The sequence below is a fragment of the Megalops cyprinoides genome, chromosome 6 (genome assembly GCF_013368585.1).
Source record: "Megalops cyprinoides isolate fMegCyp1 chromosome 6, fMegCyp1.pri, whole genome shotgun sequence".
Taxonomy (NCBI): Eukaryota; Metazoa; Chordata; class Actinopteri; order Elopiformes; family Megalopidae; genus Megalops; species Megalops cyprinoides.
In genome coordinates this window covers 17,045,583-17,069,920 of record NC_050588.1, presented here as the reverse complement: position 1 = coordinate 17,069,920, position 24,338 = coordinate 17,045,583, and the positions used below count along the sequence as shown (strand labels likewise).

Here is a 24,338-nt window from a genome sequence, read left to right as displayed (position 1 = left end):
TCGCGCCCGGAACTCGGGAACTAGTTGTGTTTTCTTCACTGTGGGGAACACTTTTACTGCTGCTCATGAAGAAACTAGGCAAAAAATAAAATAACCCATTTGTTATTAAATTTTGATCAATCATAACAACAATCATAATATCGGTTTTGAAGTTGCAAATGCGAGAGGTAAGAACATAGTTTAGCCATTATTATTTTGTCATTTAGTTATTGATGTATAGTATATTTTATAATGATGTGGGAGTCATTTTAGTTAGCGTTCGCTAGTCTAGCTAACATTAGCTATATTAGCTGCAGAGCTAGCGAGGTAACGTTAGCTAATTGTGTTACGATAAACCTCTGTACAGTAAACAATAGTTGGTTGAAGATATAGCTAGCAAGCTAGCATGTTGGTAATAAAACGTGCTAGTGTTTGCATTCTGCAGTTACAGTGATAATTAGTAAGCCTGTCGCCTCTTGTAGTGATTTATTATTTTGCACATACGGCAGTAAGTGGCAAATTAGACAGCTAGATGTGACTGGTCGAAAAGGTTTTAGCCAGCTAGCTAGGTATCAAGCCCATTAGCAGCCACAGGCTAACCATTTATTGCGGATGCGCGTTGCTATGTTGCGTAAAAACGATGCATCGTTACAATTTAGTGTAGTTAGTTAGCTAGCTGGCTAGCTAACCTTAACATTATAATGTCCAAACATATAGCAAAGCTAACGTTCACGACTCAGTCAGCGACTTAACCTTGATGGATTTGCAGGGGTTTTAAATGTGGTACTCTTAGCTATCAATACTGTGATTGGTATTTATGTCTGCAAATAGATCCTTCGGAACGGCTGGCTATTATGAACTTGACAATCGCACAGCTGCACTGGAAACGCCTTTAAATTGCTTTGTACTAGTATGAGCAATAATGATAATGCGTTTGCTACTAAGTTTCAGATAGTACACAGACCATTTAAACTACCTACAACAGAAATATGTAGTTGTGCATTAACGTTTAAAGTTAGATTTGGTGTCTGTTACCGCGGCAACATTTAAGGACATACTCAGCATCCTGAAGCACGAAATTTAGTCTGAATTTCGGCTAGCTTGCAACTTCGCAAGGCAGTTAGTTATAAACTAGTTACCTGACACTTTATATCAACGTTGTCATTTTATTTGGTAATTGATGAATAAACACAATTGGCTTTTGTGGTTATATTTTTTATTACTTTGAAACAATGTGTTAAGGTATATGAAGAGTATTGCATTATTTTCCGAAATAGATGGCTGGAGGGAGCGCAGGGCAGCTGGTGTCCCAGGCAGTGGAGAAAGAGACATGAGATGAGCATAAGGTAGGATTTCCTACACTCACATAGAGACAAATGAAGTTGGTTAGTGTAGTCAAACTGGAGTGTCTGTTGCTGTATTTTGATTTTTTCCATGTTGTATTATTTCAGAAGATTTAGTGATGTGGTGTGTAGCCTGTTGTAGATGAAATCTAGCACAAACTCTTCTCGGGTCAGACCTAGTCTAAAACAAGTATACTTTTTATTGGACAGTGTGTGGTTGTAATAAATACATGAAATGTCACAAACATAAAAGAAAAGTCTTTTGTTTGTTTTAAAGTGAATTTGTCACCACTGTGTTGTACAAAAACAGTGTACAAAAATGTAAAGAATATCAAAAAAAATCAAAATCCCAAAATCTCACTCTAGACATTTATCACAGGTTGGCAGCCTTTGAGTTTAATAACACATTTAGTTCTACTGATATCCATTGTATTGCTAGCAGTTGTGAAGAACTGAATTTTCTCAAGTTTGAGTGATTTTGTGGTTTAAGGGACTTCAGTCAGGCAAATTGATTCGCAAATATGCAATTACTGCGTTTAGACAACAGTAAATAGTCAGTGCATGATATCATGTCTGTTGTAATTCGGTAGAATCTAAATGCATTACATTTGCATTCGGCATTCAACCTAGCTCAGCAATCCTTCAGATAAATACATGCTGTACTGAGTACATTTCTTGACATTTGTGGCATCATCAAATGTCCAATTCATTGATATCATTACACTGGTTATTTAGGTTTTTATTACTCATGCAGCATAAGTACTGACAAAAGGGTTCCGTTGTTTTGGTTCAAAAACAGCAAAAATGAGCAAATGTAGGAAAACAGAAGTGTAGAAAGAACAAGGGATGACCTGGGCGGAGTTCAGTTGCAACCAATAGAGAGCGCTCTCTCTCTTACTGCAATGGGCTTGATTGGCAGACAGTTCCTGCACAGCTCCCCACCGTTTACATCAGTGGCGTAGGCTGTATGAATGGAGCAGACAGAGCGTCGGGAGCTGAACATGCTGCTATCAGTGAAACCTGACAGTTCAGGAACTAATATTTGACTGATCAGTAAAAGCAGGAGATGTGTCCCGAATTGTCAACAGTGAGATGTCGCTGTTGAACATCGTTCCTATCGTCAGTAACTATGTACTCATCACTCTGCTATATAGTGATCATCAGAAGTATTACCCATATTTGTGATGTCGTAATGTTAATGACATCATCGGTTGTCTCCAGTTGCTTTTGAGCTGGGTTCGCCATCAGTTCTGAGTGTAGGCCCTGGGGCAAGTGATTTTGAAATTTCAGCCACCTGGGGCACATTGGCATGCAAAAAAACATCCAATGAAGGGTTCAAAAGTCCCTGTTTTTGTATACATGGGGAATCGGGCAATGTTTTATGTATATTTATGTGCAAGAGTGCATGAGAGGTGAGGATGTGTAGGTATAATGCTTTGTGTGTGTGTATGTGTGTGTGTGCAGGAGTGCACAAGGCTTGAGGATGTGTAGGTAGTGCTCCCAGAGACCTGTGGGGTACCATGTCAGAAGAGGCAATTTCAGGGAGCGATATGGAAACTGATTTTACTGCTGAGAAAGAGGAGGATCAGGAGGAAGAAGAGGAGATGGAGGAGGAAGAGGAGGACAATGACGGGGATGACGAAGAAGAAGCCGCTGGTAAGTGAAGAGATATGTGGACCAATCAAGACTGTTTCTCTTATAAATTATTCAGGAATTTGTAAAGCTCACCTAGCAAATTCTATAGTAAGAAGAGTATATTTGGCCAGTCATGTGCTGCTGTTGCTGTTGGTGGTTTCGGCTATGTTTGTGAGTGCATTTGGTATGACTGTGGCTGTGTTGAACCTTTTGTTTCAGTGGGTGAAATGTCTGTAGATGAGGTCTGAATGCATAGAGGTGAGTGTGTGTCAGTGGATGGGTGTAGGGGAGATGGAGGTGAATGTGTGAGTGTCTGAGTGAGTTAGTGTAGTAGCGTAGTTGTTGCAGACTGAAGCAGGTGGAGAGGTTAGCAGGTGCAGACTGAAGCAGGTGGAATTGTTTGTGTAGCTGGTGAAAAGGAGTGGTAGGCAGGACTGTGAAACTAGTCCTGTAATTATTGGATGGCTGTCATCTTTGTATTGGCTGGAAGGTTTCTTATCTTTTCAGTTTGGAGGTAAAGTTCAGTTCTCTCTGTTATTTTCTGTGTAAAATCAAAGAATGGATAAAGGCAGATGTTTCCTCACAGGACTCTCTGTCCTGTCTCTTTTTGATCGATTGAATGGATTTGTTCACCGGTCGATTGATTGATTTATTGATTGGTTGATTGATCTGTCAATTGATCACTCTCTTCCTATGTGGTGTAGAGCAGTCCCAGAGCACCTCTCTTAGTGAAGAGAAGGAGGCTGGGGGAGGAGACACCCCAGAGGGGCAGCACACACATTCATCTACCTCACCGTCAGGGGCCCCCCCCTCCAGACCGCCCTCCAGACCGCCCTCCAGACCCAGCAGTCACAGCCCGGTATCCCTCACCAGCAGCAAGAAGAGAGTCTCAAAGCCAGCCCACCTGAGGAGGAACATCCGGTACCTGCTTCACCAATCTCATCTACTCCATCTTCTTCACCTGTCCATCCACCACATCTGCTTCACCATTTTCACCTGCCTAAATGTCTGCACGGGCCTGAAACTGAAACCCAAGCCCAGCCCATGTACTTTAATACATGAACCAAACCCGGCCCAAAGATGGTGACTTTATCTGTTACCTGACTCAGCCCAAACCTGACTTGACCAGAGCTAACCGGCTATCAGTAATAATGAAATCAAATATATTGAAATTAGCTTACCAAAACCACTTCCTACCGCTCACTGGTAAAATACAGTGCACTCAGTGAGCAAGGTCTACACAATAAATAAATAAATAAATAAATTACAGTATGTAGTGTATTGCACATTGGTTTAACTGTCACCAACCAACAAAAATGTTTTAAAAGCACATTTACTATGATCTACTTATCTAGATAAAAGATGCATCTACTTATATTTTTAGTAGAACAAACACAACTTCAACATTTTCCTTTTGCCAAGGGCACATAGATGATACTTGTCTAAAGATTTGAAATCCAGGCCATTCATTAAAAATCCAGTCATGGGTCATTTTAAATGGTAAGCATTGTACAAAGCTTTAGAAGCACACACACATGAATGCGCACACATACAGGGCTATCCATACATCAACCATCAATATGTACATGATCAGTCATTAATCCCATGAATTTCAGAACACTGTAAAGAGGGGTACACTAGACATGGTGTCCGAAGCTTCTGAAGCCTGCTGAAGCGTTTTGAGTGCGCTCCTGTTTCTCCGTGCAGAAAGCTGTTGAAAGAGCACCAGCTAGAGGCAGTGACTCAGGCTGCCCAGCATGAGGAGCTGGAGAGGCGGAAGCGTCTGGAACAGCAGAGGAAGGACTTCCCAGCCCCTCCCCTGCCAGAATATGCCCCGGGTGAGATGCACAAAACCCCTCCCCTACCGGAGTACGCCCCGGGTGAGATACACACAACACCCTGAATCACTGTGCTGACATGTTAGAGCCCTGTTAGACACAAACAGTGTTAGATACAATCTGTGTTAGACATGAGTGCACAGTGTCAGATCTTTCTCTCTCTCTCTCTCTCTCTCCAGGTGAGTTTGTATTGCGGGCAGGGCAGGTGTCTGAGACCCATGCAGTGAGAGGGGAGGTGATCTGCCTGGACAGCAGTGACAGCAGTAGTGATGAGGAGGCCCAGTCGCCAGCGCAGCACACCCGTGATGGTGAGCTCACTGAGAGGAGTGGGGTGCCTTACACTCCGTTTTACACCGGTATACCATACCCTGAAAATCGAGAAATGCATCAGTCCATATGTTCATCTGGAGTGCATCAAACCAGTTCCAGTCTGTACAAGTTTAGCCTTTATCTCATACATTGACTCAAAATGTGCCGCTTGTGTGTTTGATAACATCAGTGAGACATTTCTGTGCGTGTATCCAATCCAGATGTGATAGAGCTCAGCTCCGATGAGGATGATGCCCTGCACCTCAGCAGTGAGTCAGCCAATGAGGAGGAGGACACCCCCAGCAATGTGGAGAGCAGTGGTGCCCACATCAATGATGCCCTCAACCAGCCTGATGCGCAGGGCCGCGTCCTTGTCAACATCAATCACCCTGACAACGAGGGAGACCTCTTCCTTGCACCTCAGCTCGCCCGTGCTGTCAAGCCCCACCAGGTGCAGCATCCAGCTCTTGTTGTCTCTGTGTTAGAGGTCCAGGCCCTGCTCTGTGATTTTTTGTTAGAGGCTCTGCTCTGCGACTCTGTGTTACAGGCCCTGCTCTGTGACTGTTACAGACTGTGCTCTGTGACTCTGTGTTAGAGGCCCTGCCCTGTGACTGTGTGTTAGAGGCCCTGCTGTGTTTTAGAGCCCCAGCTGTGTGAATGACTGTGAGAGGCCCTGCTGTAACTCTGTTGAAGATTCTGTGTGATTCAGCATTAGCCTGGCTGTCTGACTACAGTCTACTGTAAACTCCTCCCCCTGCTCTCAGATTGGTGGGATCCGGTTCTTGTATGATAACCTGGTGGAGTCTGTGGAGCGGTACAGGAGCAGCAGCGGGTTTGGGTGCATCCTGGCGCACAGCATGGGCCTGGGGAAGACCCTGCAAGTCATCTCCTTCATCGACATCCTGCTGCGCCACACCGCCGCACGCACCGTGCTGGCCATTGTCCCCGTGAGTCAGCCTCTGCTCCACACTCTGATCCGGGATCAGTGCCTGGTGTAGATTCTGTATTTACCTCATTGTCACCAACTGGTGGATGTGAGCTTGCAGTTGATGACAAGGAAACACACACGTGTGTCTATGTATGTGTGTGCTGCCCACTATTTCAGCGTACTGTACATAATGGTGTATTTTGTAAACACAGTTTTCATTTTGTCCCCGCTGGGCTTCCATAGTTTAGTTTAGTTCTTTATGCTTTGACAATATATGTCTTTTTACAGTAATTCATTAAAGATGTCCATATTATACACCCTGCCTTTGACTTCTATTGGAGGGACCTATCAGCTATCACTCAAGCTAGCTAGGCCCACTTTAGCAAGGACAGAATAATGTGTGTCTGCATGTGTGTGTCTACATTCATATGTGTGTGTTTGTATGTAGGCTGTGCATGTATGTTTGTCTGTGTGTGTTTGTGTGTTTGCATGCAGTTGTATGTGTGTGTTTATTTGTGGGTGTGTGTGTACGTGTTACCAGGCTGATCTTCCTCTCGCTGCTACAGGTGAACACTCTGCAGAACTGGCTGGCTGAGTTTAACATGTGGCTGCCGCCCCCAGAGGCCCTGCAGCAGGAGAATGATCCCCACAGCGTCACGCCCCGAGCCTTCAAAGTGCACATCCTCAACGACGAGCACAAGTGAGCGCCCGTCACGCACTGTCACACAGCAGACATTACATCACTCCTTGTGCTTTACACACCGTCACAGTGCAAATATGTGTGAGGTGTGTAAAGTCAGGCAAGTTTAAGGTGTATAAATGTGGACATTAAGGTGTGTCAATGGGGCTTGTTTAATATGTGAAAATGTTGTGTTTAATGCATGCAAATTGCATGTGTTTAAGGCGAGTGTGGTTAAGGTGTGTAAATAGACTGTGTGTGAAGTGTGTACATTGCAAATGCAGTCATGTTGTGTTATAGGACCACTGAGGCCCGAGCCAAGGTGGTGGGGGAGTGGTCAGCAGAGGGCGGTGTGCTGCTTATGGGATATGAGATGTACCGGCTGCTGTCCCTGAAGAAGAGCTTCGTCACCGGCAGGAAGAAGAAGTCCAAGAAACCCGTGGGTCCAGTCATCATTGATCTGGATGAGGAGGAGAGACAGCAGGAGCTGCTGAAAGGTCAATCTCAGGGATGAGCGCTAACCGTAACCCCAACCTTAGCCACCTGACCCTAACTCTAACCCTGACCACCCCTAACCCCTGACTTCAATCCTGACTGTTACCCCCAGACCTTAACCCTGACTCCTTAAACCAGCCCTACCCCATCACTGATCCTAACCCTAAGCCTGCGATATAAAGACCAGAACATGTCCATCTTAATCCTCCAAAATCAATACTTTGACTCCTTACTGCTGCTCTGTAGTCCTGACTGCTTTGCTCATAACACCCACGCCTACAGCTACTCAATAGGAATCATAGAGCCCTTTAAATATATTGACTTTAGATTTACAGTTCAAACTCATTTCAACTCAGTGTGTCTCCATGGTATGTCTGTGGTCTCCTTACTGTGGTCTCCATGATGGCTACAGTCTTTACCAGCATATTTCACACACTTTTTCTCTTTAATATTGAGCTACTTTTGTGGCCAGCCACTATACGTGTGTGTCCTCCCTCCCTCTCTCACATGGCCTGTCCTTTGTTCTCCCTTCCTCTCTCTCACTCTCTCTGGTCAGACATTGAGAAGGCCCTCGCTCGGCCGGGCCCGGACGTGGTGATCTGCGATGAGGGCCACCGCATCAAGAACTTCCACTCCAGCACGTCGCAGGCGCTGAAGAGCATGCAGTCCCGGCGGCGGGTGGTCCTGACGGGCTACCCGCTGCAGAACAACCTGATGGAGTACTGGTGCATGGTGGACTTTGTGCGGCCCGACTTCCTGGGCTCGCGGCAGGAGTTCAGCAACATGTTCGAGCGGCCCATCCTGAACGGGCAGTGCACGGACAGCACGCCGCAGGACGTGCGGCTCATGAGGTATCGCAGCCACGTGCTGCACAGCCTGCTGGAGGGCTTCGTGCAGAGGTAACCCGGTCCCCCTAACCCTAAACCCCAACTCTAACCCTAACCGACAGTCCCCCCACCCCCCGCATTTACCCAGCTCGTGCACATATTATTTTATATATTTTGAACACCCACTATTTGAACCTATTAGTCTAATCAGAGAGTAAAAAATAATGTTTGAAAATATGTGATATGTGTGTCAATATCTTGCTAATCATGTGGGTTGTTTTGAAATTCTAACTTGCTATCTCACATAAAACAGCCACAAATACAATTTGATTTTGTTTGAAAGATAATTTTTTTTGCTGTACCATGGATCAGTGATGATTACTGCTAGCGGAAACTGTGTAATTGATTCATATATGGAGATGAGGTTTGTAATACAGCAGAATTGTGGATACAGCAGCTCAATCCCTTAGATGCCTGAGGTGTGGCGGAGTGTGTGTTTGTACAGCCCTGGCTGCTGCAGGGATGAGCGTACAGTGTTCCAACGGGAAGCACTTCTGTTCTGTGCTTGCAGGCGTGGTCATAGCGTGCTGAGAACGCACCTGCCTTCCAAGGATGAGAATGTGATCCTGGTACGCCTGTCGCCCCTCCAGAGGGCGCTCTACACCCAGTTCATGACCCGTTTCCGGGAGACAGGCAGCAACGGCTGGCTGGGGCTTAACCCTCTCAAGGCTTTCTGTGTTTGCTGCAAGGTGAGCCACGCCCTTCCAACACAGACCACACCCTCAATTATGCACAGGGCGTAAGAGCAGTGTGTGTGTACATTCTGTGCAGTGACTATAAGAAGGTGTGTGTGTGTGTGTGTGTGTGTGTGTGTGTGTGTGTGATCAAAGAAGTGTGTTTGTGAAAAGTATGTACGTTTGTGCGTTTGTGTGTTTCTATGTTCTGAGTGGTATGTGTGTGTTCTGAGGGATGTGTTTGTTCTGATTAAGTGCATGTGCTCATTTTTGCTAAATGTGTCTGTGTGTATGTTTTGATTAAGTGTGTGTGTATGTGTGTTCACTAAAGTGCATTTTTTGTTTAGCTGTGTGTGTGTGTGTTCTGATAAAGAGTGTGTTTCCTGCAGATCTGGAACCACCCTGATGTGCTGTATGCGGCACTGCAGAAGGAGAGTCTGGCCAATGAGCAGGACCTGGACCTGGATGACCTCACTGCTGCGGGGAGCAGCCGCTGCCCCGCCCCCGGCCTGAAGGGGAAAACTACAGACTCCGCCCCCAGTAAACTGGGCATGGCAGGGCTTGGCCTTGGCCTGCTCCAGGAGAAGGCCAACCAAGTGATCACTTACGAATGGGTATGAGACAGGGCCATACTGGACCACACCCACATGGGACCACACCCACATAATACTTGGGGCCTTACAGAATTGCTCACATTTGCTTAGCCTGGAAGCAGTTTTGTTTCAGCCTATAATAATAATTGTGTTATGTGTGTCATTATAATAGTTGGTTTGTAGTCAATCCAGATTTTATGAATATCTGTGGATCTTCACGCCTCCTAAGAAACGACGGCTGTGTATAAACTCAATTACCAGGACTAGAGTACTCAGTATTCAGTGAAAATGTGTTACTCTGCGCTTCATGTTTCTGTATAGTTATAGTGTAACTGTCTAGCTAGCCATTATCCTAAGAATACCCAGTGATATGGTAATGAAGGTTAATCTCTTTTTTCCTCTTTCTCTTTCTCTCTCTCTATAGGCAAGGGATATCATGACTGATTACCAGACAGGTGTTCTGGAGAATTCTGCCAAGATGGTGCTGCTCTTCTACCTAATTGAGGAGAGTGTGAGCAGAGGAGACAGGATCCTTGTGTTCAGGTGAGAAGCATTGTAGCGGGGTGAAAGGGCAGCTCATCCAATGTTTATTTTGTGTGGCACTCACACACAAGTTACAGGGCACCCTTTATTTTCATTGAGGAGTTAGACATGGAAATTCTAATATGGGGAAACTGAGAGAGCCACTTTGGGTATTTGACCAGGATAGCAAGTTTAACATCCCTGACGGCCACAGTGAGAATCGGGCTTTAGTGTGTTTGTGTCCCTGTGTGTGTCTTCAACAGTCAGAGCTTGTCCACGCTGTCTGTCATCGAGGAGTTTCTGAGTAAGAGGCCCATGCCGTCCTGCGGAGTCACCAGTGAGAGCCAGAGCCACAACTGGGTGCGCAATGTCAACTACTACAGTGAGTGTGTCTCTGTCACCTAGCAACTATTACAGTGAGTGTGTCTCTTTTCACCTAGAAACAATCACAGTGTATCTCTGTCACTTAGAAATCACCATAGTCAGTGTGTTAACTAACTGTGAACATTGAGTGTGTCTTTGCCACCAAGCAACAGCCTTGGTAAATGTGTCTGTGTCACCTAGCAGCTACTACAGGAACTGTCTTTGTCACCTAGTAACTATGAAAGTGTGTCTGTCACCTAGCAACAACCACAGCGAGTGTGTCTGTCACCAAACAACAATTGCAGTAAGCGCATCTCTGTCACCTGCTGCTACAGTAAATGTCTCTGTTACCTGATAAATGCCACAGTGGGTGTGTGTCTGTCATTTGGCAACTACTGTATTGAGTGTGTCTTAGGAACTACTACAGTGACTCTGGTGATACACTGCTGCTGACTGTCTTAGCAGGTTGCTTGCTTGGACCTATACTAGAAGCAAAACTTTCATGAGCAATATCCAGTAATCAGCATGAAGGATGGGCTTGTGTTGATTAACAGAAGCTTGTTCTTGGCATCAGTTTATAGCATGCATTGCAAATCCAGTGATATTTATCTTCTAGAAATGTATCATTTTTTTATCGTCAGTCTACTGTCAGCACATTCATTATGTAGAAAGATCAGTGGATCTGTGCATGTGCTTTGAACTGATGGTCCTTTTGATTGTGATACAGCTGGGGTTTGACTGCTCGTCTCAGTGACAAGTACTCTTTCGAGTCCACTGATAGTCTTAATAGTCATTGCAAGGGTTGATGGGGATATTTGCTTCATGCTTCAGGCGACTGACGCCTGCTGTCTCTGTGAGGGTTCCTGTGACAATCACAGTTAAATTATACTGAACTTTGACCCCATCACTGGCTTAGTCATTGTTATCATTTATAACACAATTTCTCTTAATCTCAGCTGTGTTAAATGGGACAGGTGACAATGCTGATGATGTTGTCATTGGGTTTAGTCACATCTCTGTGGAATGGGTCATGTTACGAGGATGTCACTGGGTTTAGTCCTAAGAATGTGGTATGGGTCATGTGAGGATGATGTCATCACTGAGCTTAGTCTAAAGCACTGAATCTCAATCCTGCTCCTTGGGCCCCCTTGCTACGTTTTCCATCTTTCCCTGCTCTACCAACCTGACTGAACTCATCAGCAGCACTTTTAATTAGCTGAGCACACCTGATTTAATCAAGAGTGTGTTTGGAGCAAGGATAGATAGAAGATATACAGGACAGGGGGGCTCCAGGAGTAGGATTGAGAAACACTGGTCTAAAGTGTGGGATGGGTCATGTGATTGTAATGTCACTGGGTCCCTTTAGGGTTAGACGGAAGCACGTCAGCCTCAGAGAGAGAGAGACTCATCAACCAGTTCAATGACCCCGAGAACACCACCACCTGGCTCTTCCTGCTCTCCACCAGGTCTGTGTGTCACAGGCTTTCACACTCACTGACACACACACACACACACACACACACACTGTGACGCTCACTCATATGCACACACCTCACTCACAGACACACACCTCACTCACACACACACACACATTGTACATACTCACACACGCATGCATATATACACATCCCTGGATTTGATATCGTTTTTCTGTTGTCCTGTGTGTTTCTTAGGGCAGGATGTCTTGGCGTGAACCTGATTGGGGCAAATCGTGTGGTGGTGTTCGATGCCTCCTGGAACCCGTGCCATGATGCCCAGGCTGTCTGCCGCGTGTACCGCTACGGTCAGAAGAAGGCCTGCCACATCTACCGCCTGGTGTGTGACTATACCCTGGAAAAGAAGATCTACGACCGACAGGTCTCCAAACAGGGCGTGTCAGGTGATTGTGTTTGTGCATATATGTGTGTATGTGTGTATGTGTATCTGTATGTTTGTGTGTGCACATTGGCATGCATGCATGCATGCATGTATGGATACATTTGAACATGAGTTTGCATATGTGTCTTTATATATGTATGTGTGCGTAGGTGTATTTGTATGTGTATGTGTGAGTGTGCATGTGTATATATGCATTTGGGGGTGTGTGCATTTGTGTATAGGTGTAGGTGGGGTGAGTGTGTGTAAACATATTCCTAGAAGGGTTGTAAATAGCAGAGAGGGGGTTCGGACTGATCAACTGAACGCATTTAGGAAGGTGCTGACTGCAGTGAGCTGTGTGAAAATCACTGTAAGTGTAGGGCTTGCAGTTTGACAGACAGCTGTGTGTGTGTGTGTATGTGTGTGACTCCTCCTCTTCTCAGACCGTGTGGTGGATGACCTGAACCCCGGGCTCACCTTCACACGGCGTGAAATAGAGTCGCTGCTGAATTTTGTGGATGAGGAACCCGAGCCCACTCACTTGGTGCTGGACCCCGAGGACCAGGTGGAGGAAGTCATTCGCCAGGCATGGAAGATGTACCCTCACCTCATCACCAAGGTATGCACGGTAACACACAGGCATTAACACTCATGCACTCACATAAAGCAAAATGCTAAAACACACACATTCACCCACTTACACGCATCCACACACTCACACAAATACATGCACATTTGCACACGGCAGTACAATCATACTAAAACACCCACCTACACACACTAACACACACTGTATATCTAAGTATGCTGTATGTCTCAGTGTGCTGTATGTGTAAGTGCCATAGTCTAAATGCTGTGTGCCTTAATGTGCTATATGTCCGGCCGTTAATAATGTTTTTGCTCTACCCCAGCAACCCTTCCACCATGAGTCGCTCCTTGTGGATAGGAAGGAGATGAAGCTGACCAAAGCTGAAAAGAAGGCTGCTAAGAAGAGCTATGAGGATGAGAAGCGTGCCTCCATACCCTACAATCGCCCATCCTACACCCACTACTACCCACCCAGTGATCATGGCCTTGCCAGCATCCCCACCTTCAGTCAGCGCAGCTGGTGCGTCTCAGAGGAACTGGGGCAGTACACATCTCCTCTCTCATGCACATGCTCTGCCCGGCTCTACCTTACTCCACAATGCTCTGCTGTGCTCAGCTTTACTCACTGTAAAGCTCAGTCTTGCCTCACTGTACTCCACAATGCTCCACCATACTGCCCCCTACTCCACTGTACTGATCTATACTCTCCACCATGATCCATCTAATAACCCATATTCCACCACACTGCACCATGCTCTGCCACACTCTACCTCGCTCCAAGACTCAGTCCTACTCCATTAGGAGCTGCCCTGCTCCAAGACTCCCCCACGCTGCAGTATGTTTAAATATAAACTTGCTCCCCCACCCTACACGACTATGCTGTATATATGACAGTAATATATAACCACAGATAAACCTACCCCCTCCCCAACAGGCGCCCTCCTCTGCGGCCAGACGAGAAGCCGGTTGCCAGCGTCCGCCCTGTCCAGTCTACACCCATTCCCATGATGCCTCGACAGGTGCCCCTGGGCCACGCCCACTCGATTGCTGCCACTTCCAGTGCAGGTAGCAGCTACCTGCAGAAGGCAGGGGTGTATGTGCAGCGCATTGTCACAACCACTGGTAAGGCTAGCCTCATGTGTCCCAGGGGGAGAGGAGGGGACCCATTCAGACAGGGTCTGCTGTTGTAACTGAAGTCATAGCCACACGTGCTCCTGAAGGCCATTTTGTTTTGGTAATGTTTTTGTATCCTCAGACATTGTGATTCCAGGCTCCAACAGTAGCACAGATGTTCAGACCCGAATCAGTGCTGGAGAGACCGTCCACTTCATCAAAGGATCCAAGGGTAAGTTTGAACCTCCGATGTCATGGCATCACTGTACGGCTAAACCTCCTGCTTTAACAGTATCCTTATGCAGCTATGCTTTCAAAATATCACAAAACGGCTAAACCACCTGCTCAGTAGTTTCTCACCCTCGCTGTCAGTACAGTTATCTGGGCTAGCTCACTGACACCTGCTGTGTTTCACACCTCACAGGAACTTACATCAGAACAAGTAACGGGAGGATTTTTGCCGTCCGAACATCAGGAAAAAACAGGGGAGGAGAGGAGATCTTGACCGCTTCCAGAGGTAGTTCTGTTTATGAAATTAATAAGAACATAACCGTGCATAGTGTGCAGTTAATTGTCTGCTGTTGTGCCTGTATTGTGTGTGAGGGATTCTTCCCCCTTCCCTCTCCTCCAGATTCACAGCAGTCCTCTGGGAACTCCAGCAGTAATGGCTGTGTGTCTCCAGACCGGAAGCACCCGGCTCCAGATGGCCCAGCGCGCTCCGCCTCCCCAGACAGTCCAAGGCTCCTGCGGGAGCTATGCAGGTACGCTGTGGCCATGGAGACGCCCCAGGAATCTGAATGGAGCAGGTCTAAGGAACCACACACCTCCAGGGGTCAGAACAGCGGCGAGAGCAGCTCGCAGGCCAGCACAGCTGACCCGCCCGGTTTGGGCGCGGCCGAAGCCTTGGACCTCCGAGGTCCCAAGCGCAAGCCTCCTGTCCCGTCCTCTGCCGAGCAGATCCGTAAGCTGCCAGCTGCCAAACGCGCACCTGTGCCCTCAGCATTCCCTCGCTTCCCACTGGGGAGCGGCTTCAGCCTGCCCCTTAGCCCCGCCCTGCTGGGCTCCATGACCCACCCCATGTTCATGGGCGCTGCCTCGCCCTTCTTCCAGCCTCATGGCCAGTTGGGAGACTCTAGGATGATGTTCCCCATGACCTCTGACGCTTTTGTGCCCATTTCCTCTGCCTCTTCTTCCTCCTCCTCTTCCTCGTCTACTGTGGGGAGTGCCAACTCCACCCTCACCTCTTTGCCTCCCTTCCTGCTCAACCCCAGCATGGCTGGGATGCTTCCCTCCGGATTCCCGCTGCCCTACAGCCAGTCACTGATGTACCCCAATGCTCTGCTCTCGGGGGCCCTACCCCCTGGCCTGGGCTCAGCCGGATCAAGCTTCCTCTCCCACTTACCCTCCTCTGGACTTCACGGTGTGCCAACTCGGCCAGACTCGCATGTCACCTCAGATAATGGTGGCAGCAGCTCAGATGATGATGTAGTAGAGGTGACAGGACAATGATGGGTGTAAATGCATTTGGCAGCAGGAGGACTGAGCTGGGTATAGAGGGGTGAAGCTCTACATACCATGAGTCTGTTTGGTCTGAAGAAGCCAGGCTTGCACACACACAAGGCCCTCCCTGATCCCTGCCCTTTCTCACACCCTGTCCGATGAGCAAGAGAGACGCAGTAGAGACCTGTGACGAAGCCTGTACCTGACGCTGAACATCTTGTTTCAAAGAAAAGTCTCCTGTTAAGAAGCTGGACATGAGAAGAGTGAGACAGGGCAACATTATCAGTGGCTTCACTGGACATGGGGCTACTTCACACTGTCTGAAAGTAGCCCAACACACAATTACTGGCAGCTGGGCTTGGCCCTGTGCTGTTTTCTCCCTGCCTCTGGGGGCACTCTGGATTATTTGACCTGTTGACATTAAGTTTTAGACCTGACTTAATTAGCTGGTTGTATGAAAATAGTACCATTACATTGGAATGGAAGCGCAATATTTGCAGACAGAATGTTTTGTAAAATTATTGTAACTATTGTTACAATTTTTATAGAGGAGATCATAAACACAAATTCATTGTCAGAGGAGAACAATCTTGGAGGAAATGTTTGCTCCACACTTGGAAATGCACAAGTGGGAAATGTGGCTTTTTGGGAACAGTGACGAGAAGCTGACAAGGAAAGAAGAGTTCCCCGATGAAAGAAAAACTATCGAAACCTTCAGAATGCTTTTTATTTCAGCCTTTACTTACACACAGGCTGAGGTCCAGGTGCTTTGGAAATTTGTTCCTCTAGAGCAGCTGCTGTCTAAGGCCAGAGAATGGAGACAAAACGGAAATGCAAAAGCGGAACCCTCAGTTTCTCACCTCCCATGTACCCTTCATTTTCATCTGGTATCCCAAGATTCTTTGCATCCGATACCTGGGTGCTTGGTGCAACATTTTGAAATTTTATGAGAATGCCATTTTTCTCAAGCTGCATTTTTATCCAAATTTACCACGGTTGGAAGTGAATTTTACTGTATTAAAGTAGTTCTCTCACACACAATAACAGTGGTTCTGTTGGGTTAATTGATCCTGGCATCGTCTGCCTTGTGAATGTGTCCACCACCGGCTCTCTTTTCCCAGAAGGCTGCTGATGTGGAACAACCCTTGTGATTTTTTTCTGTCAGCATGAGGAGCAAGGCTTTGAACAGACTAATGTACAAGTGTAAAGTGTCCCATCTTTTCACCTAGTTTCAAGAGAGAAATGTTTAAGAAGTGAAAATGGCTACTCTGGGCTGTGTCAGTAGTTGTTGACAAAGACATAATTTTCTTTGTTCCGCTGGGGTGGTGTAGGTTACATCAATCTGGGTCCGTTGTCACGTCACAAATTAGTACCCAATGAATTGTCAGGTGCCTTTGAGTTGCTCAGATGACATAAATGAGAGAGGTATTAAACATAAAGAAAATCATTTTACAAAAAAGAAGTGAAATGGTGGTGCAGGAGCAGGTTTGACTCTCTCATGGTTCTGCCTCTGTGGCATTAAACGCAGTCACGCTGCACATAACAGTTCATTATTGTGTTGTCATGTCTCACCACGTATATGAGGCAAACCCACTGAAAGTATGGCCTTCATGCCATCAAATGCCCACAACATACACACACCTCGGCTCAGCAACATGCTCTTTCAGTCCAAAATACTCTTACATTCTGTTCCCAGACAGTGAACCCAAGTGTTGCATTCCCGACCTGTCGACCTAAGCCCTTTTTCCTGAAATGGCACTGTTGACCCCCACATACACTTACAGTTCAACCCGTGTGCCCTGTCCTCTATCCTCATGGCCTATCCCATAACTCTTGTACCATATCCTCTCTCCCATAATGCCTGTCCACTATACTGCACACCCTTTATCCCTCAACCCCTGTTCCCTATCTTCTGTCCCTGTAAACTATCCTTATATCCCATGCCCTAAATTTATCCCGTTTCTAGAAGTACCTTGATTCATGGGAGAAAATTCTCTTCCCCCCTGCCTGGGAAGCATGTCACTATTGTCATTTATGTTTTAAAATGGTGGTTGTAATAATAATGTTAATACTTTTTTTAGTAAAAATGTTTTTGTTTTATACCTTACTGATTATGTTCACCTGTAATGTCTTAAATATATTTATTATGCTGTATATTTATTCATTTGTATTTTTTTTTATTTTTGTATATTATTTGTTTGATATTTTTAATCCATAGGTGTACATGTCAGTCCTAGTGTTTGTGAGATGAGGAATGGGTGTGTCTGACCAAAGTGTGTGTGCAAATCCTAACCATTAGCCTCACTTGATCAGGGACATAGCCCCATAGGCCCCACCCAATGAGAGAATGAACTACTGTATATGAAATTAAATTGTATTCATGAATGTTATTTTAACAGTACATAAACTCCTAAACCATATTCAAAGGGTTGAGTCATTGATCTGTTTATGTATTTATGCAACAATTGATGCAGATTGTTGGCTTGAGGTGTTTGTATTTCTCATGATCAGCATGAAGAGGAATAATGTGAATCCACAGCAGCTTTCATTGTGTTATTTCACTGTCTTCTTTCCCTGGGGTTTTTAAACAAGCTGCAATCAGTTTGCTTTATCTGAAGAAAATGAATCAGTTTTTTTCCCTTTTTACCCTTTATGCAATACAAGCTAATCTTTTTCTTTTTGAGTTCAATTTCCATCTTTCCTCTGGGCATGGCTTGTTTGCGCTTGCAACATAATAATGGGCATTCTCCTCTTGGCCAGCATTATTAGGAACACTACAGGAAAGGAGGTAATATTATGAGGAGGCTGGCCTCTGATGCACATAGAACACCAAGCAGCATCACTTGTGAAATGTTTTTCAGTAATCCTGCTCAAGGCCAAACAGATAAACAAAAACACATACGGGGACAACCAGTGGCGTCGTTAGGTCCAATCATTTGGGGCTACAGCCCCGAATATTTAAGCCTAGCGCCGAATATTTTCGCCCTGAAAAAGTAGGTGTTTATAGCAAAACAACACACAGGCTGTGTAACAGAGCGGAACTTGACTTGCAGCGTCCGAAGGTGCAATAATATTTATTTATTATAAAGGTAGATATAACCTCCCCAACCTACAGATGCCGATCTCCCTTCAAAAAAAGACAAGCCCCAGGCAAAGCCCCGGATCTTTTCAATAGCTAGAAATGTCCCTGGGGATGACAACAACAAGACCTCTGCTCTAGCAAGTAGTGGACATGATCACAAAAAGAGAAACTCCATCATCCTTTTTCTGTGGGATTGTCCTGAGAAAGCTGCAGTAGCACTAAGCAGCCACCAGGTGCCAATGGACCATCCTCCATTTATAGTGGAAAGAGCACTCCTCCATTTGTAGCAGCCTACTGCTCCCATCTTTGCTGCTGTGTGGTGGCTTCAGGCCACAGGAGAAATCAAACAAGTCATCTTTGGTTCTCTGCTTTTGCACAGGTTCAGTCAAGGGTCTCTCTGCACTGTGAGAATGCTGAACACTCACACAGGAAGCTCTCTGAACAGGAAACCACATCACCCCACCACAACTGCATGCGCCTCTATCTGCAAACTGAAGCAGAGATCTCCACCAGTTTGCACACACTTCACACCCCGCAACACCAAGATTAGACTTGTACATTTAGTGTAGATTCATGTTTAGAAAAGAATCTTTTATTTTAAAATAAAGCACAATATGGAATGAAAATAAGTATCAGGAGTTACAGCTTCATTTGTATAATTTGTTTTCATATTTACTACATTTGACTAATTGGAAAAAGCCATTATATAGTTTCTGATTGATTTTGATTAACTATAGCAGATTTACACATAGCACAAAAGTATTCAAAATATCTTTAATAAACTGGTAACAAAATATACATTTGAATTAGACCCCTTTTTACCATACACTGTATTCTTCTCAAAATTAATAATCATACCGATACTGATGTAACGCAATGTTACTCTAATACAGTACATGTCCATCTGGATGAATAAATATTTACAGTTATTTAGAGAGTTTAATTTCAGTGTCACTGCTTACCTTCCACCATCCTCTCCAGCTGATACTGTGCATTACCTCTCAATCATTACTTTGAGTCACCTGAGGATTTGGACTGTACTTGGATGTAGGTATGATAATACTTGATCTCTCTCTCACACACACATGCACACAATGTAAAGACGAGTAGGAATTTTAGTACTTCAAGGTATACTCTCCTTATCACTCTGATCCTAACATGCAGTTCTTTCAGGAATATTCATTAGAAGAAAATGTTCCATTTTATGCTGGCTTCTCAATTGTTTTCCGCCTCTCTATTTTGTTTTGGTGTGTGTACATGTTTTTTTTTCTTCAGAGTGTCAGTAATACACAGTGAAATCCTCAATAACAGATGTGGTAAAGGTCATGAGCACCTAGAGTACAGATACAGGTCAGCTGCTTTAAGCTTTGAGATGTTACTCTGAAGGGTCAGCAGTATCATAATGTGGTAAGGAAAACAATGGGACCAAACTAAAATGCATTTCAAATTTTGCAAAAATCCTTAAGTAGTCATTCAGGGATAACAGTACATTAGGACTGGAATCGTTTCTTGGCCACATAGGCATTGTTGACCTGGTTCATGATGAGTAGGGTGCTGAGGACAGGGGTCACTGCAGCCAGGTACCAGCCAGCGCCACGAACAGATGCTGTGAACCACAGAGAGCCCATACCAAGAAGTAGGCTACTGCTGCCTAGCACGTATGCCACCAGCCCCGAGACTGCATGGTAGCGCTTCAGTTTGGCCAAGGACCAGCCCTTCACAAGGTTGTGGTACAGCAGAGGGATGCCACCTACTAACTGGAGCACCGCATAGGACACTGTCAGCAGGCCAATCAAGCCATGCCATGTGGTGAAATGGGATTTGTTGTTGAGGTGCTTGTTGTAGCAGATGGCAGCCAATCCCAGTCCAGCGCAGGTGGCGGCGAGGCATTGCAGTATCCAGTGAAAACGACCCTTAGTCTTGTGCGGAAGCTTCCAGATGGGAGAGCAGTCAGGGGAGAAGAGAAGGAGCGCCTCTGTCATGAATAAGGAGAACTGAAGCGAGAAGGGGAAGGATAGGGACAGGAAACGGTGGAGTCACAAATAGGAATGTTCTCACAGAAAATCTACATCTGAGTTGCCCAATCTTTTCAGCTGAGATGGTTTTTGTTCAAAGCAGAACAGTGGAGCATCTCTTCCACACTCATAGACCTCAACTACTGCAAGTTGTCATTATTGTATTTTTTCCTGTCTGGTATAAAAATCACACAGATGCTGAAGAACATACACCCAAATAAACATTCCAGTCAAAGAATCAAACCTACAAATGCCTCTGATTTAGCTTCCACCTCATAGTTTGGGCCTCCTGATGCATGCACATACATCTCTTACCTTACTGCTTAATGTTAACATTTCGATGCTTACCGCCAGTGTCATCAGGAGGGGATGCCAAGAAAACAAACCTGAACAATAGATAATGCTGTTAAAAACCAAACCTCTTCGCGTTAAGTTTTCATCCTTGAAATTGTCTCTCATTGTCATTAGCATGAAGGAGATGAAAACAGTACAGCCGTGAATAACTGTTCTGTGCTCAATGACGTCAGCGTCAATACTCACTGCTCCCAGGTCGGGCCAGCACTGCGATGAACACCGTAAACCCCGCACACAGGAGGTGGACCAGAAGTCCACACGCGACTCGCAAATAGCCATAAATCCGGGGTTCTGACTCGGAAAATCGCGCCATTTCACTGCCGAAGTGCTCCTTCCCTCTCACGCCTTGCCAACTAGCTAACAGCAAGAGCAGAAGTTCAAAGTGTCCCCATTTGAACCCAGGCACGGATTCCTCCACACGGTGACGCTCCTAAAGCTTGTTCATTTTTTTGCAACCAAAAGCTACAAAACAAACCACAGAGGCGTTATTAAGTATTTTCATATGAGACACCGCAACCATCATAACCCACGGTCTCCTTCAGCTGCCTCGCTGGCAAGCTTGCAAAACGTTTAACAGCATCCAGCGAAGCAGCGAGCCATCCACGTACACTAGCAAACTATGTAATAACAGCATCATGTCCGCGGCGAATTTAAACTGCTAACATGCTAAATTTTAACAATAAAACGAAACCCGCCACTTACCACTCAGTCAGTCCGTCTGTGACGTATTACATAGGAAACGATACCGTTAGCGCTATACACAACTCGTAAGTTTTTGCCCGCTTGAATAACATTTTACCTGCGTCTACCCATTCCCCACCATTACCGCCTACGTTGTGAATCTCGGTCCAATCAGAAACCGCTTTGCGCTGACGCGCAAGAGAACCCACGTGGCAGTGACTTTCTTCCTGTTTCCTCATGTGATATTTTTTATACCCAATCGGCAGGTTGTAATAGTGGTTTAAGCCTTCAACTTTAAGGCGTGCAAGAAAGGGCAATCGGATCTTAAAAACCCATATATCCGCAGTCACTATTTACTATTTTTTTAAATCAAGGTTGCATTAAAGTGTTATTTTTTTTACTCCTTTTACCAGGAGTGAAGGTGTTTTATTGGTCATCGTGTGCCTGATATTGTACAATACAATGTGTATGCTTTTTTAATTTCTAGTTTACAAGCGATATAGGACTTCTAATCAGGCCTGGCGCTATGGGGGTGCTAAGGGGTTCCCCCAGACGGACCTCAGTGCACTCAGTGGGACTTTATCTTAATAACTCTTAAGCAAATAGCTATTTTGTCCTTGATTTCTTAAACAAAAGGTGTGGCTTTATTCTGAGACATCAAATGGCCCTCCTTGTTCCTGATATGAATACAAAGACAGAGACAGGTGTTTGGAGAAAAATATCTCTTTCATGTTCAGAGCATTCCCTCTGACATTTAACTGCTTGTGAATGCATCCCATCATAGAATATATAGTTTCTTTCATCAACAATATTACTGTGCCACTTCTGCTAATAACAAAGATGAAACTTGCTTTCACTGTGGCATACCAAGAGTACATTGTGTGACAGAGTAACATATCCAAATTCAATTTCTACACATTTGGGTTCTTCCTCTGTCATGAAAATCCTTTTTACACATTGACATTTCAATGAATGAGTGACAGGGGCTACTGAGGAACTGCATGTGAATGGGATGAGAGGGTAGCATCTGATCAGTAGCAGAAGATTATCCTCTCTGAGCAGCCTTGTATGCAGCCTGACAACAAGCCTGCTGAGAACCCTGCTCTAAACTGAGATGATGTGTGCATTAAGGCTGAGCAATCCACAGCAATCTCACTTAATCTCAGTTAGGCACACAGTTGCCACCAGATGTATCCAATCCTGGCTGATCACATGGTTGGAGGCTAGGGGAACACAAGGTCCAGAAGACCATACTGAATGGTCACAGCCCTCTGCTGAAGCTGGAAGAAAGGGAATACAGTTCAGATAGAAGAACTGATATACAGGATATTGTGGATGAATAATAACCTTGTTATAATTACAGCAGAGACAGTCTAACACACAAACTGAATTTTTGTCTCAAGTGATTATTTGGGGGTTTAATTGAAAGTAAACCGATGACCGAAAATATCATGGAAACAGAAATATGTGCAATGTAGCTGATTTTTCCCTCTGACAGCAAAGTGTCATTTACTCATGTCTGCTGCAGTTATCACATATGCGTTTAACATTGGCACAGAATGGCACCTTTTATATGCCGATGTCAGCATGAAACAGCTGGATTAATTTAACTACACAACTTCAAATACATCAGATGCTATGCAAAAGCATGCTCAGTACCTGTTCTGTTGAGCATAACAGTAATTTCAGGCTTTCTGAGTTTCTCTCTGTCTATCTGTTGTGATCTGGTCAAGGCAGTAATGTTTTCTACATGCAAAAATAAAAAAGGCAAATATGAACTAGCTACAACTGAAATTGGGTTATAATTCCGACACGTGTATATCTTCATTGCAAACATACTTAGTCAACATTTTCTTGTAACTTAATTTTGTAGTGTCTGCAGTGACTCAATCTGCAATTGCTGGTGAGGAATTTTTGTTCTGTTCAACGCTTCGAAATAAAGTAAGTGGAATGGTTATAGACGCCAGCAGAGCATACCAGATTAGACATTCAAAACCAATTAAAATATTTTCAGCAGGGAAAATGGTCTCTTTTCTTGTGACCCAGGGCCCTGAGCCAAAGCACACCCATTACACAGAGACTGTTATCCTCTGATTTCCCGGGATTCCTCTCTATGACTAATAAGGAAGTGATGTTTCCTCTCTATATGTAGGAAAAAAAGGTTGCACCAAACCAAAAGCAGAGTTTGAAAATGTCAGCTTTCCTTATGCACCTACTGCCTCTTCAAATATTACAAATTCAAGCCTCACCCTCACCTCCCCAAACTAACCTGCCACATATAGCATACAAAGCTCAGGCTTTGTGGGATCAACCACAAATTAGCTGAAATGAATTCACTTAACAGGAGAACAGGCAGAAACATAGTAGCACCATACCCACCCATAAAAGTCATGGGACACCCCAACCGATTGCAGGAAAATGGGTGTGGCTACGAGTGTGACTGTCCGTTAGAGTGCTACTACTACTAGTTAGAGTGCACATATTTCTGTTCCCAGATATTTTCAGTCATGTATTTACTGTGGTTTGAAGAGAATAATATTGGGATATTGCAGTGGTCAGCACAGAGCACTGACCTCAGCCTGGTAGAACATATTTGAGATGAACTGGAGCACAGAACTAGGGCAAGGCCAAGATGGCTCTCAGTGGAGCTGATTAATGCTATGAGGAGTGGAACACAATACCTTCAACTACCAAAAATTAGTAGTTATTTACATTTACATTTCAGTTATTTACATTTATTTATTTAGCAGAGGTTTTTTTATTCAAAGCGTCTTACAAAAGTGCATACAGTAAGTATAGCGACAGTACGGGGACAGGATGTGTACAGTTCCACAATGAGACAGTTCTCAGCTGAGAGCAAGGTCTGTTTGAGGACACAGTACTATCAGATTTGTACAATTACA

The 24,338-nt window shown here is 45.0% G+C and overlaps 2 protein-coding genes across 5 annotated transcripts; one reads left to right on the top strand and one right to left on the bottom strand.

Moving 5' to 3' along the window:
- The first annotated feature begins 70 nt into the window (after positions 1-70).
- On the top strand, positions 71-15,970 carry LOC118779818 (helicase ARIP4-like). 4 transcript variants are annotated; one of them, XM_036532101.1, is made up of 23 exons: positions 71-167; positions 1,257-1,325; positions 2,787-2,978; positions 3,662-3,878; positions 4,665-4,795; positions 4,975-5,103; positions 5,326-5,555; positions 5,869-6,051; positions 6,599-6,732; positions 7,012-7,208; positions 7,763-8,105; positions 8,605-8,782; positions 9,157-9,381; positions 9,785-9,903; positions 10,146-10,264; positions 11,612-11,711; positions 11,919-12,124; positions 12,546-12,721; positions 13,014-13,210; positions 13,625-13,812; positions 13,946-14,035; positions 14,228-14,323; positions 14,435-15,970. In XM_036532101.1, exons 3-23 carry the CDS (start codon positions 2,843-2,845, stop codon positions 15,310-15,312), a joined length of 4,272 nt encoding a protein of 1,423 aa, XP_036387994.1. In that variant the 5' UTR covers positions 71-167; positions 1,257-1,325; positions 2,787-2,842; the 3' UTR covers positions 15,313-15,970. The 4 variants fall into 4 exon arrangements, with proteins under 4 accessions (XP_036387994.1, XP_036387993.1, XP_036387991.1 ...); XM_036532100.1 differs by having other exon boundaries at positions 4,665-4,837; positions 14,228-14,320; XM_036532098.1 differs by having other exon boundaries at positions 4,665-4,837.
- Positions 15,971-19,275: 3,305 nt separating this feature from the next.
- On the bottom strand, positions 19,276-21,567 carry LOC118779807 (cytochrome b561 domain-containing protein 2). The gene is made up of 4 exons (XM_036532083.1): positions 21,457-21,567; positions 20,941-21,216; positions 20,749-20,786; positions 19,276-20,379 (listed from the first exon to the last, which is right to left on the bottom strand). Exons 2-4 carry the CDS (start codon positions 21,065-21,067, stop codon positions 19,876-19,878), a joined length of 669 nt encoding a protein of 222 aa, XP_036387976.1. The 5' UTR covers positions 21,068-21,216; positions 21,457-21,567; the 3' UTR covers positions 19,276-19,875.
- Between the last annotated feature and the right edge of the window lie 2,771 nt (positions 21,568-24,338).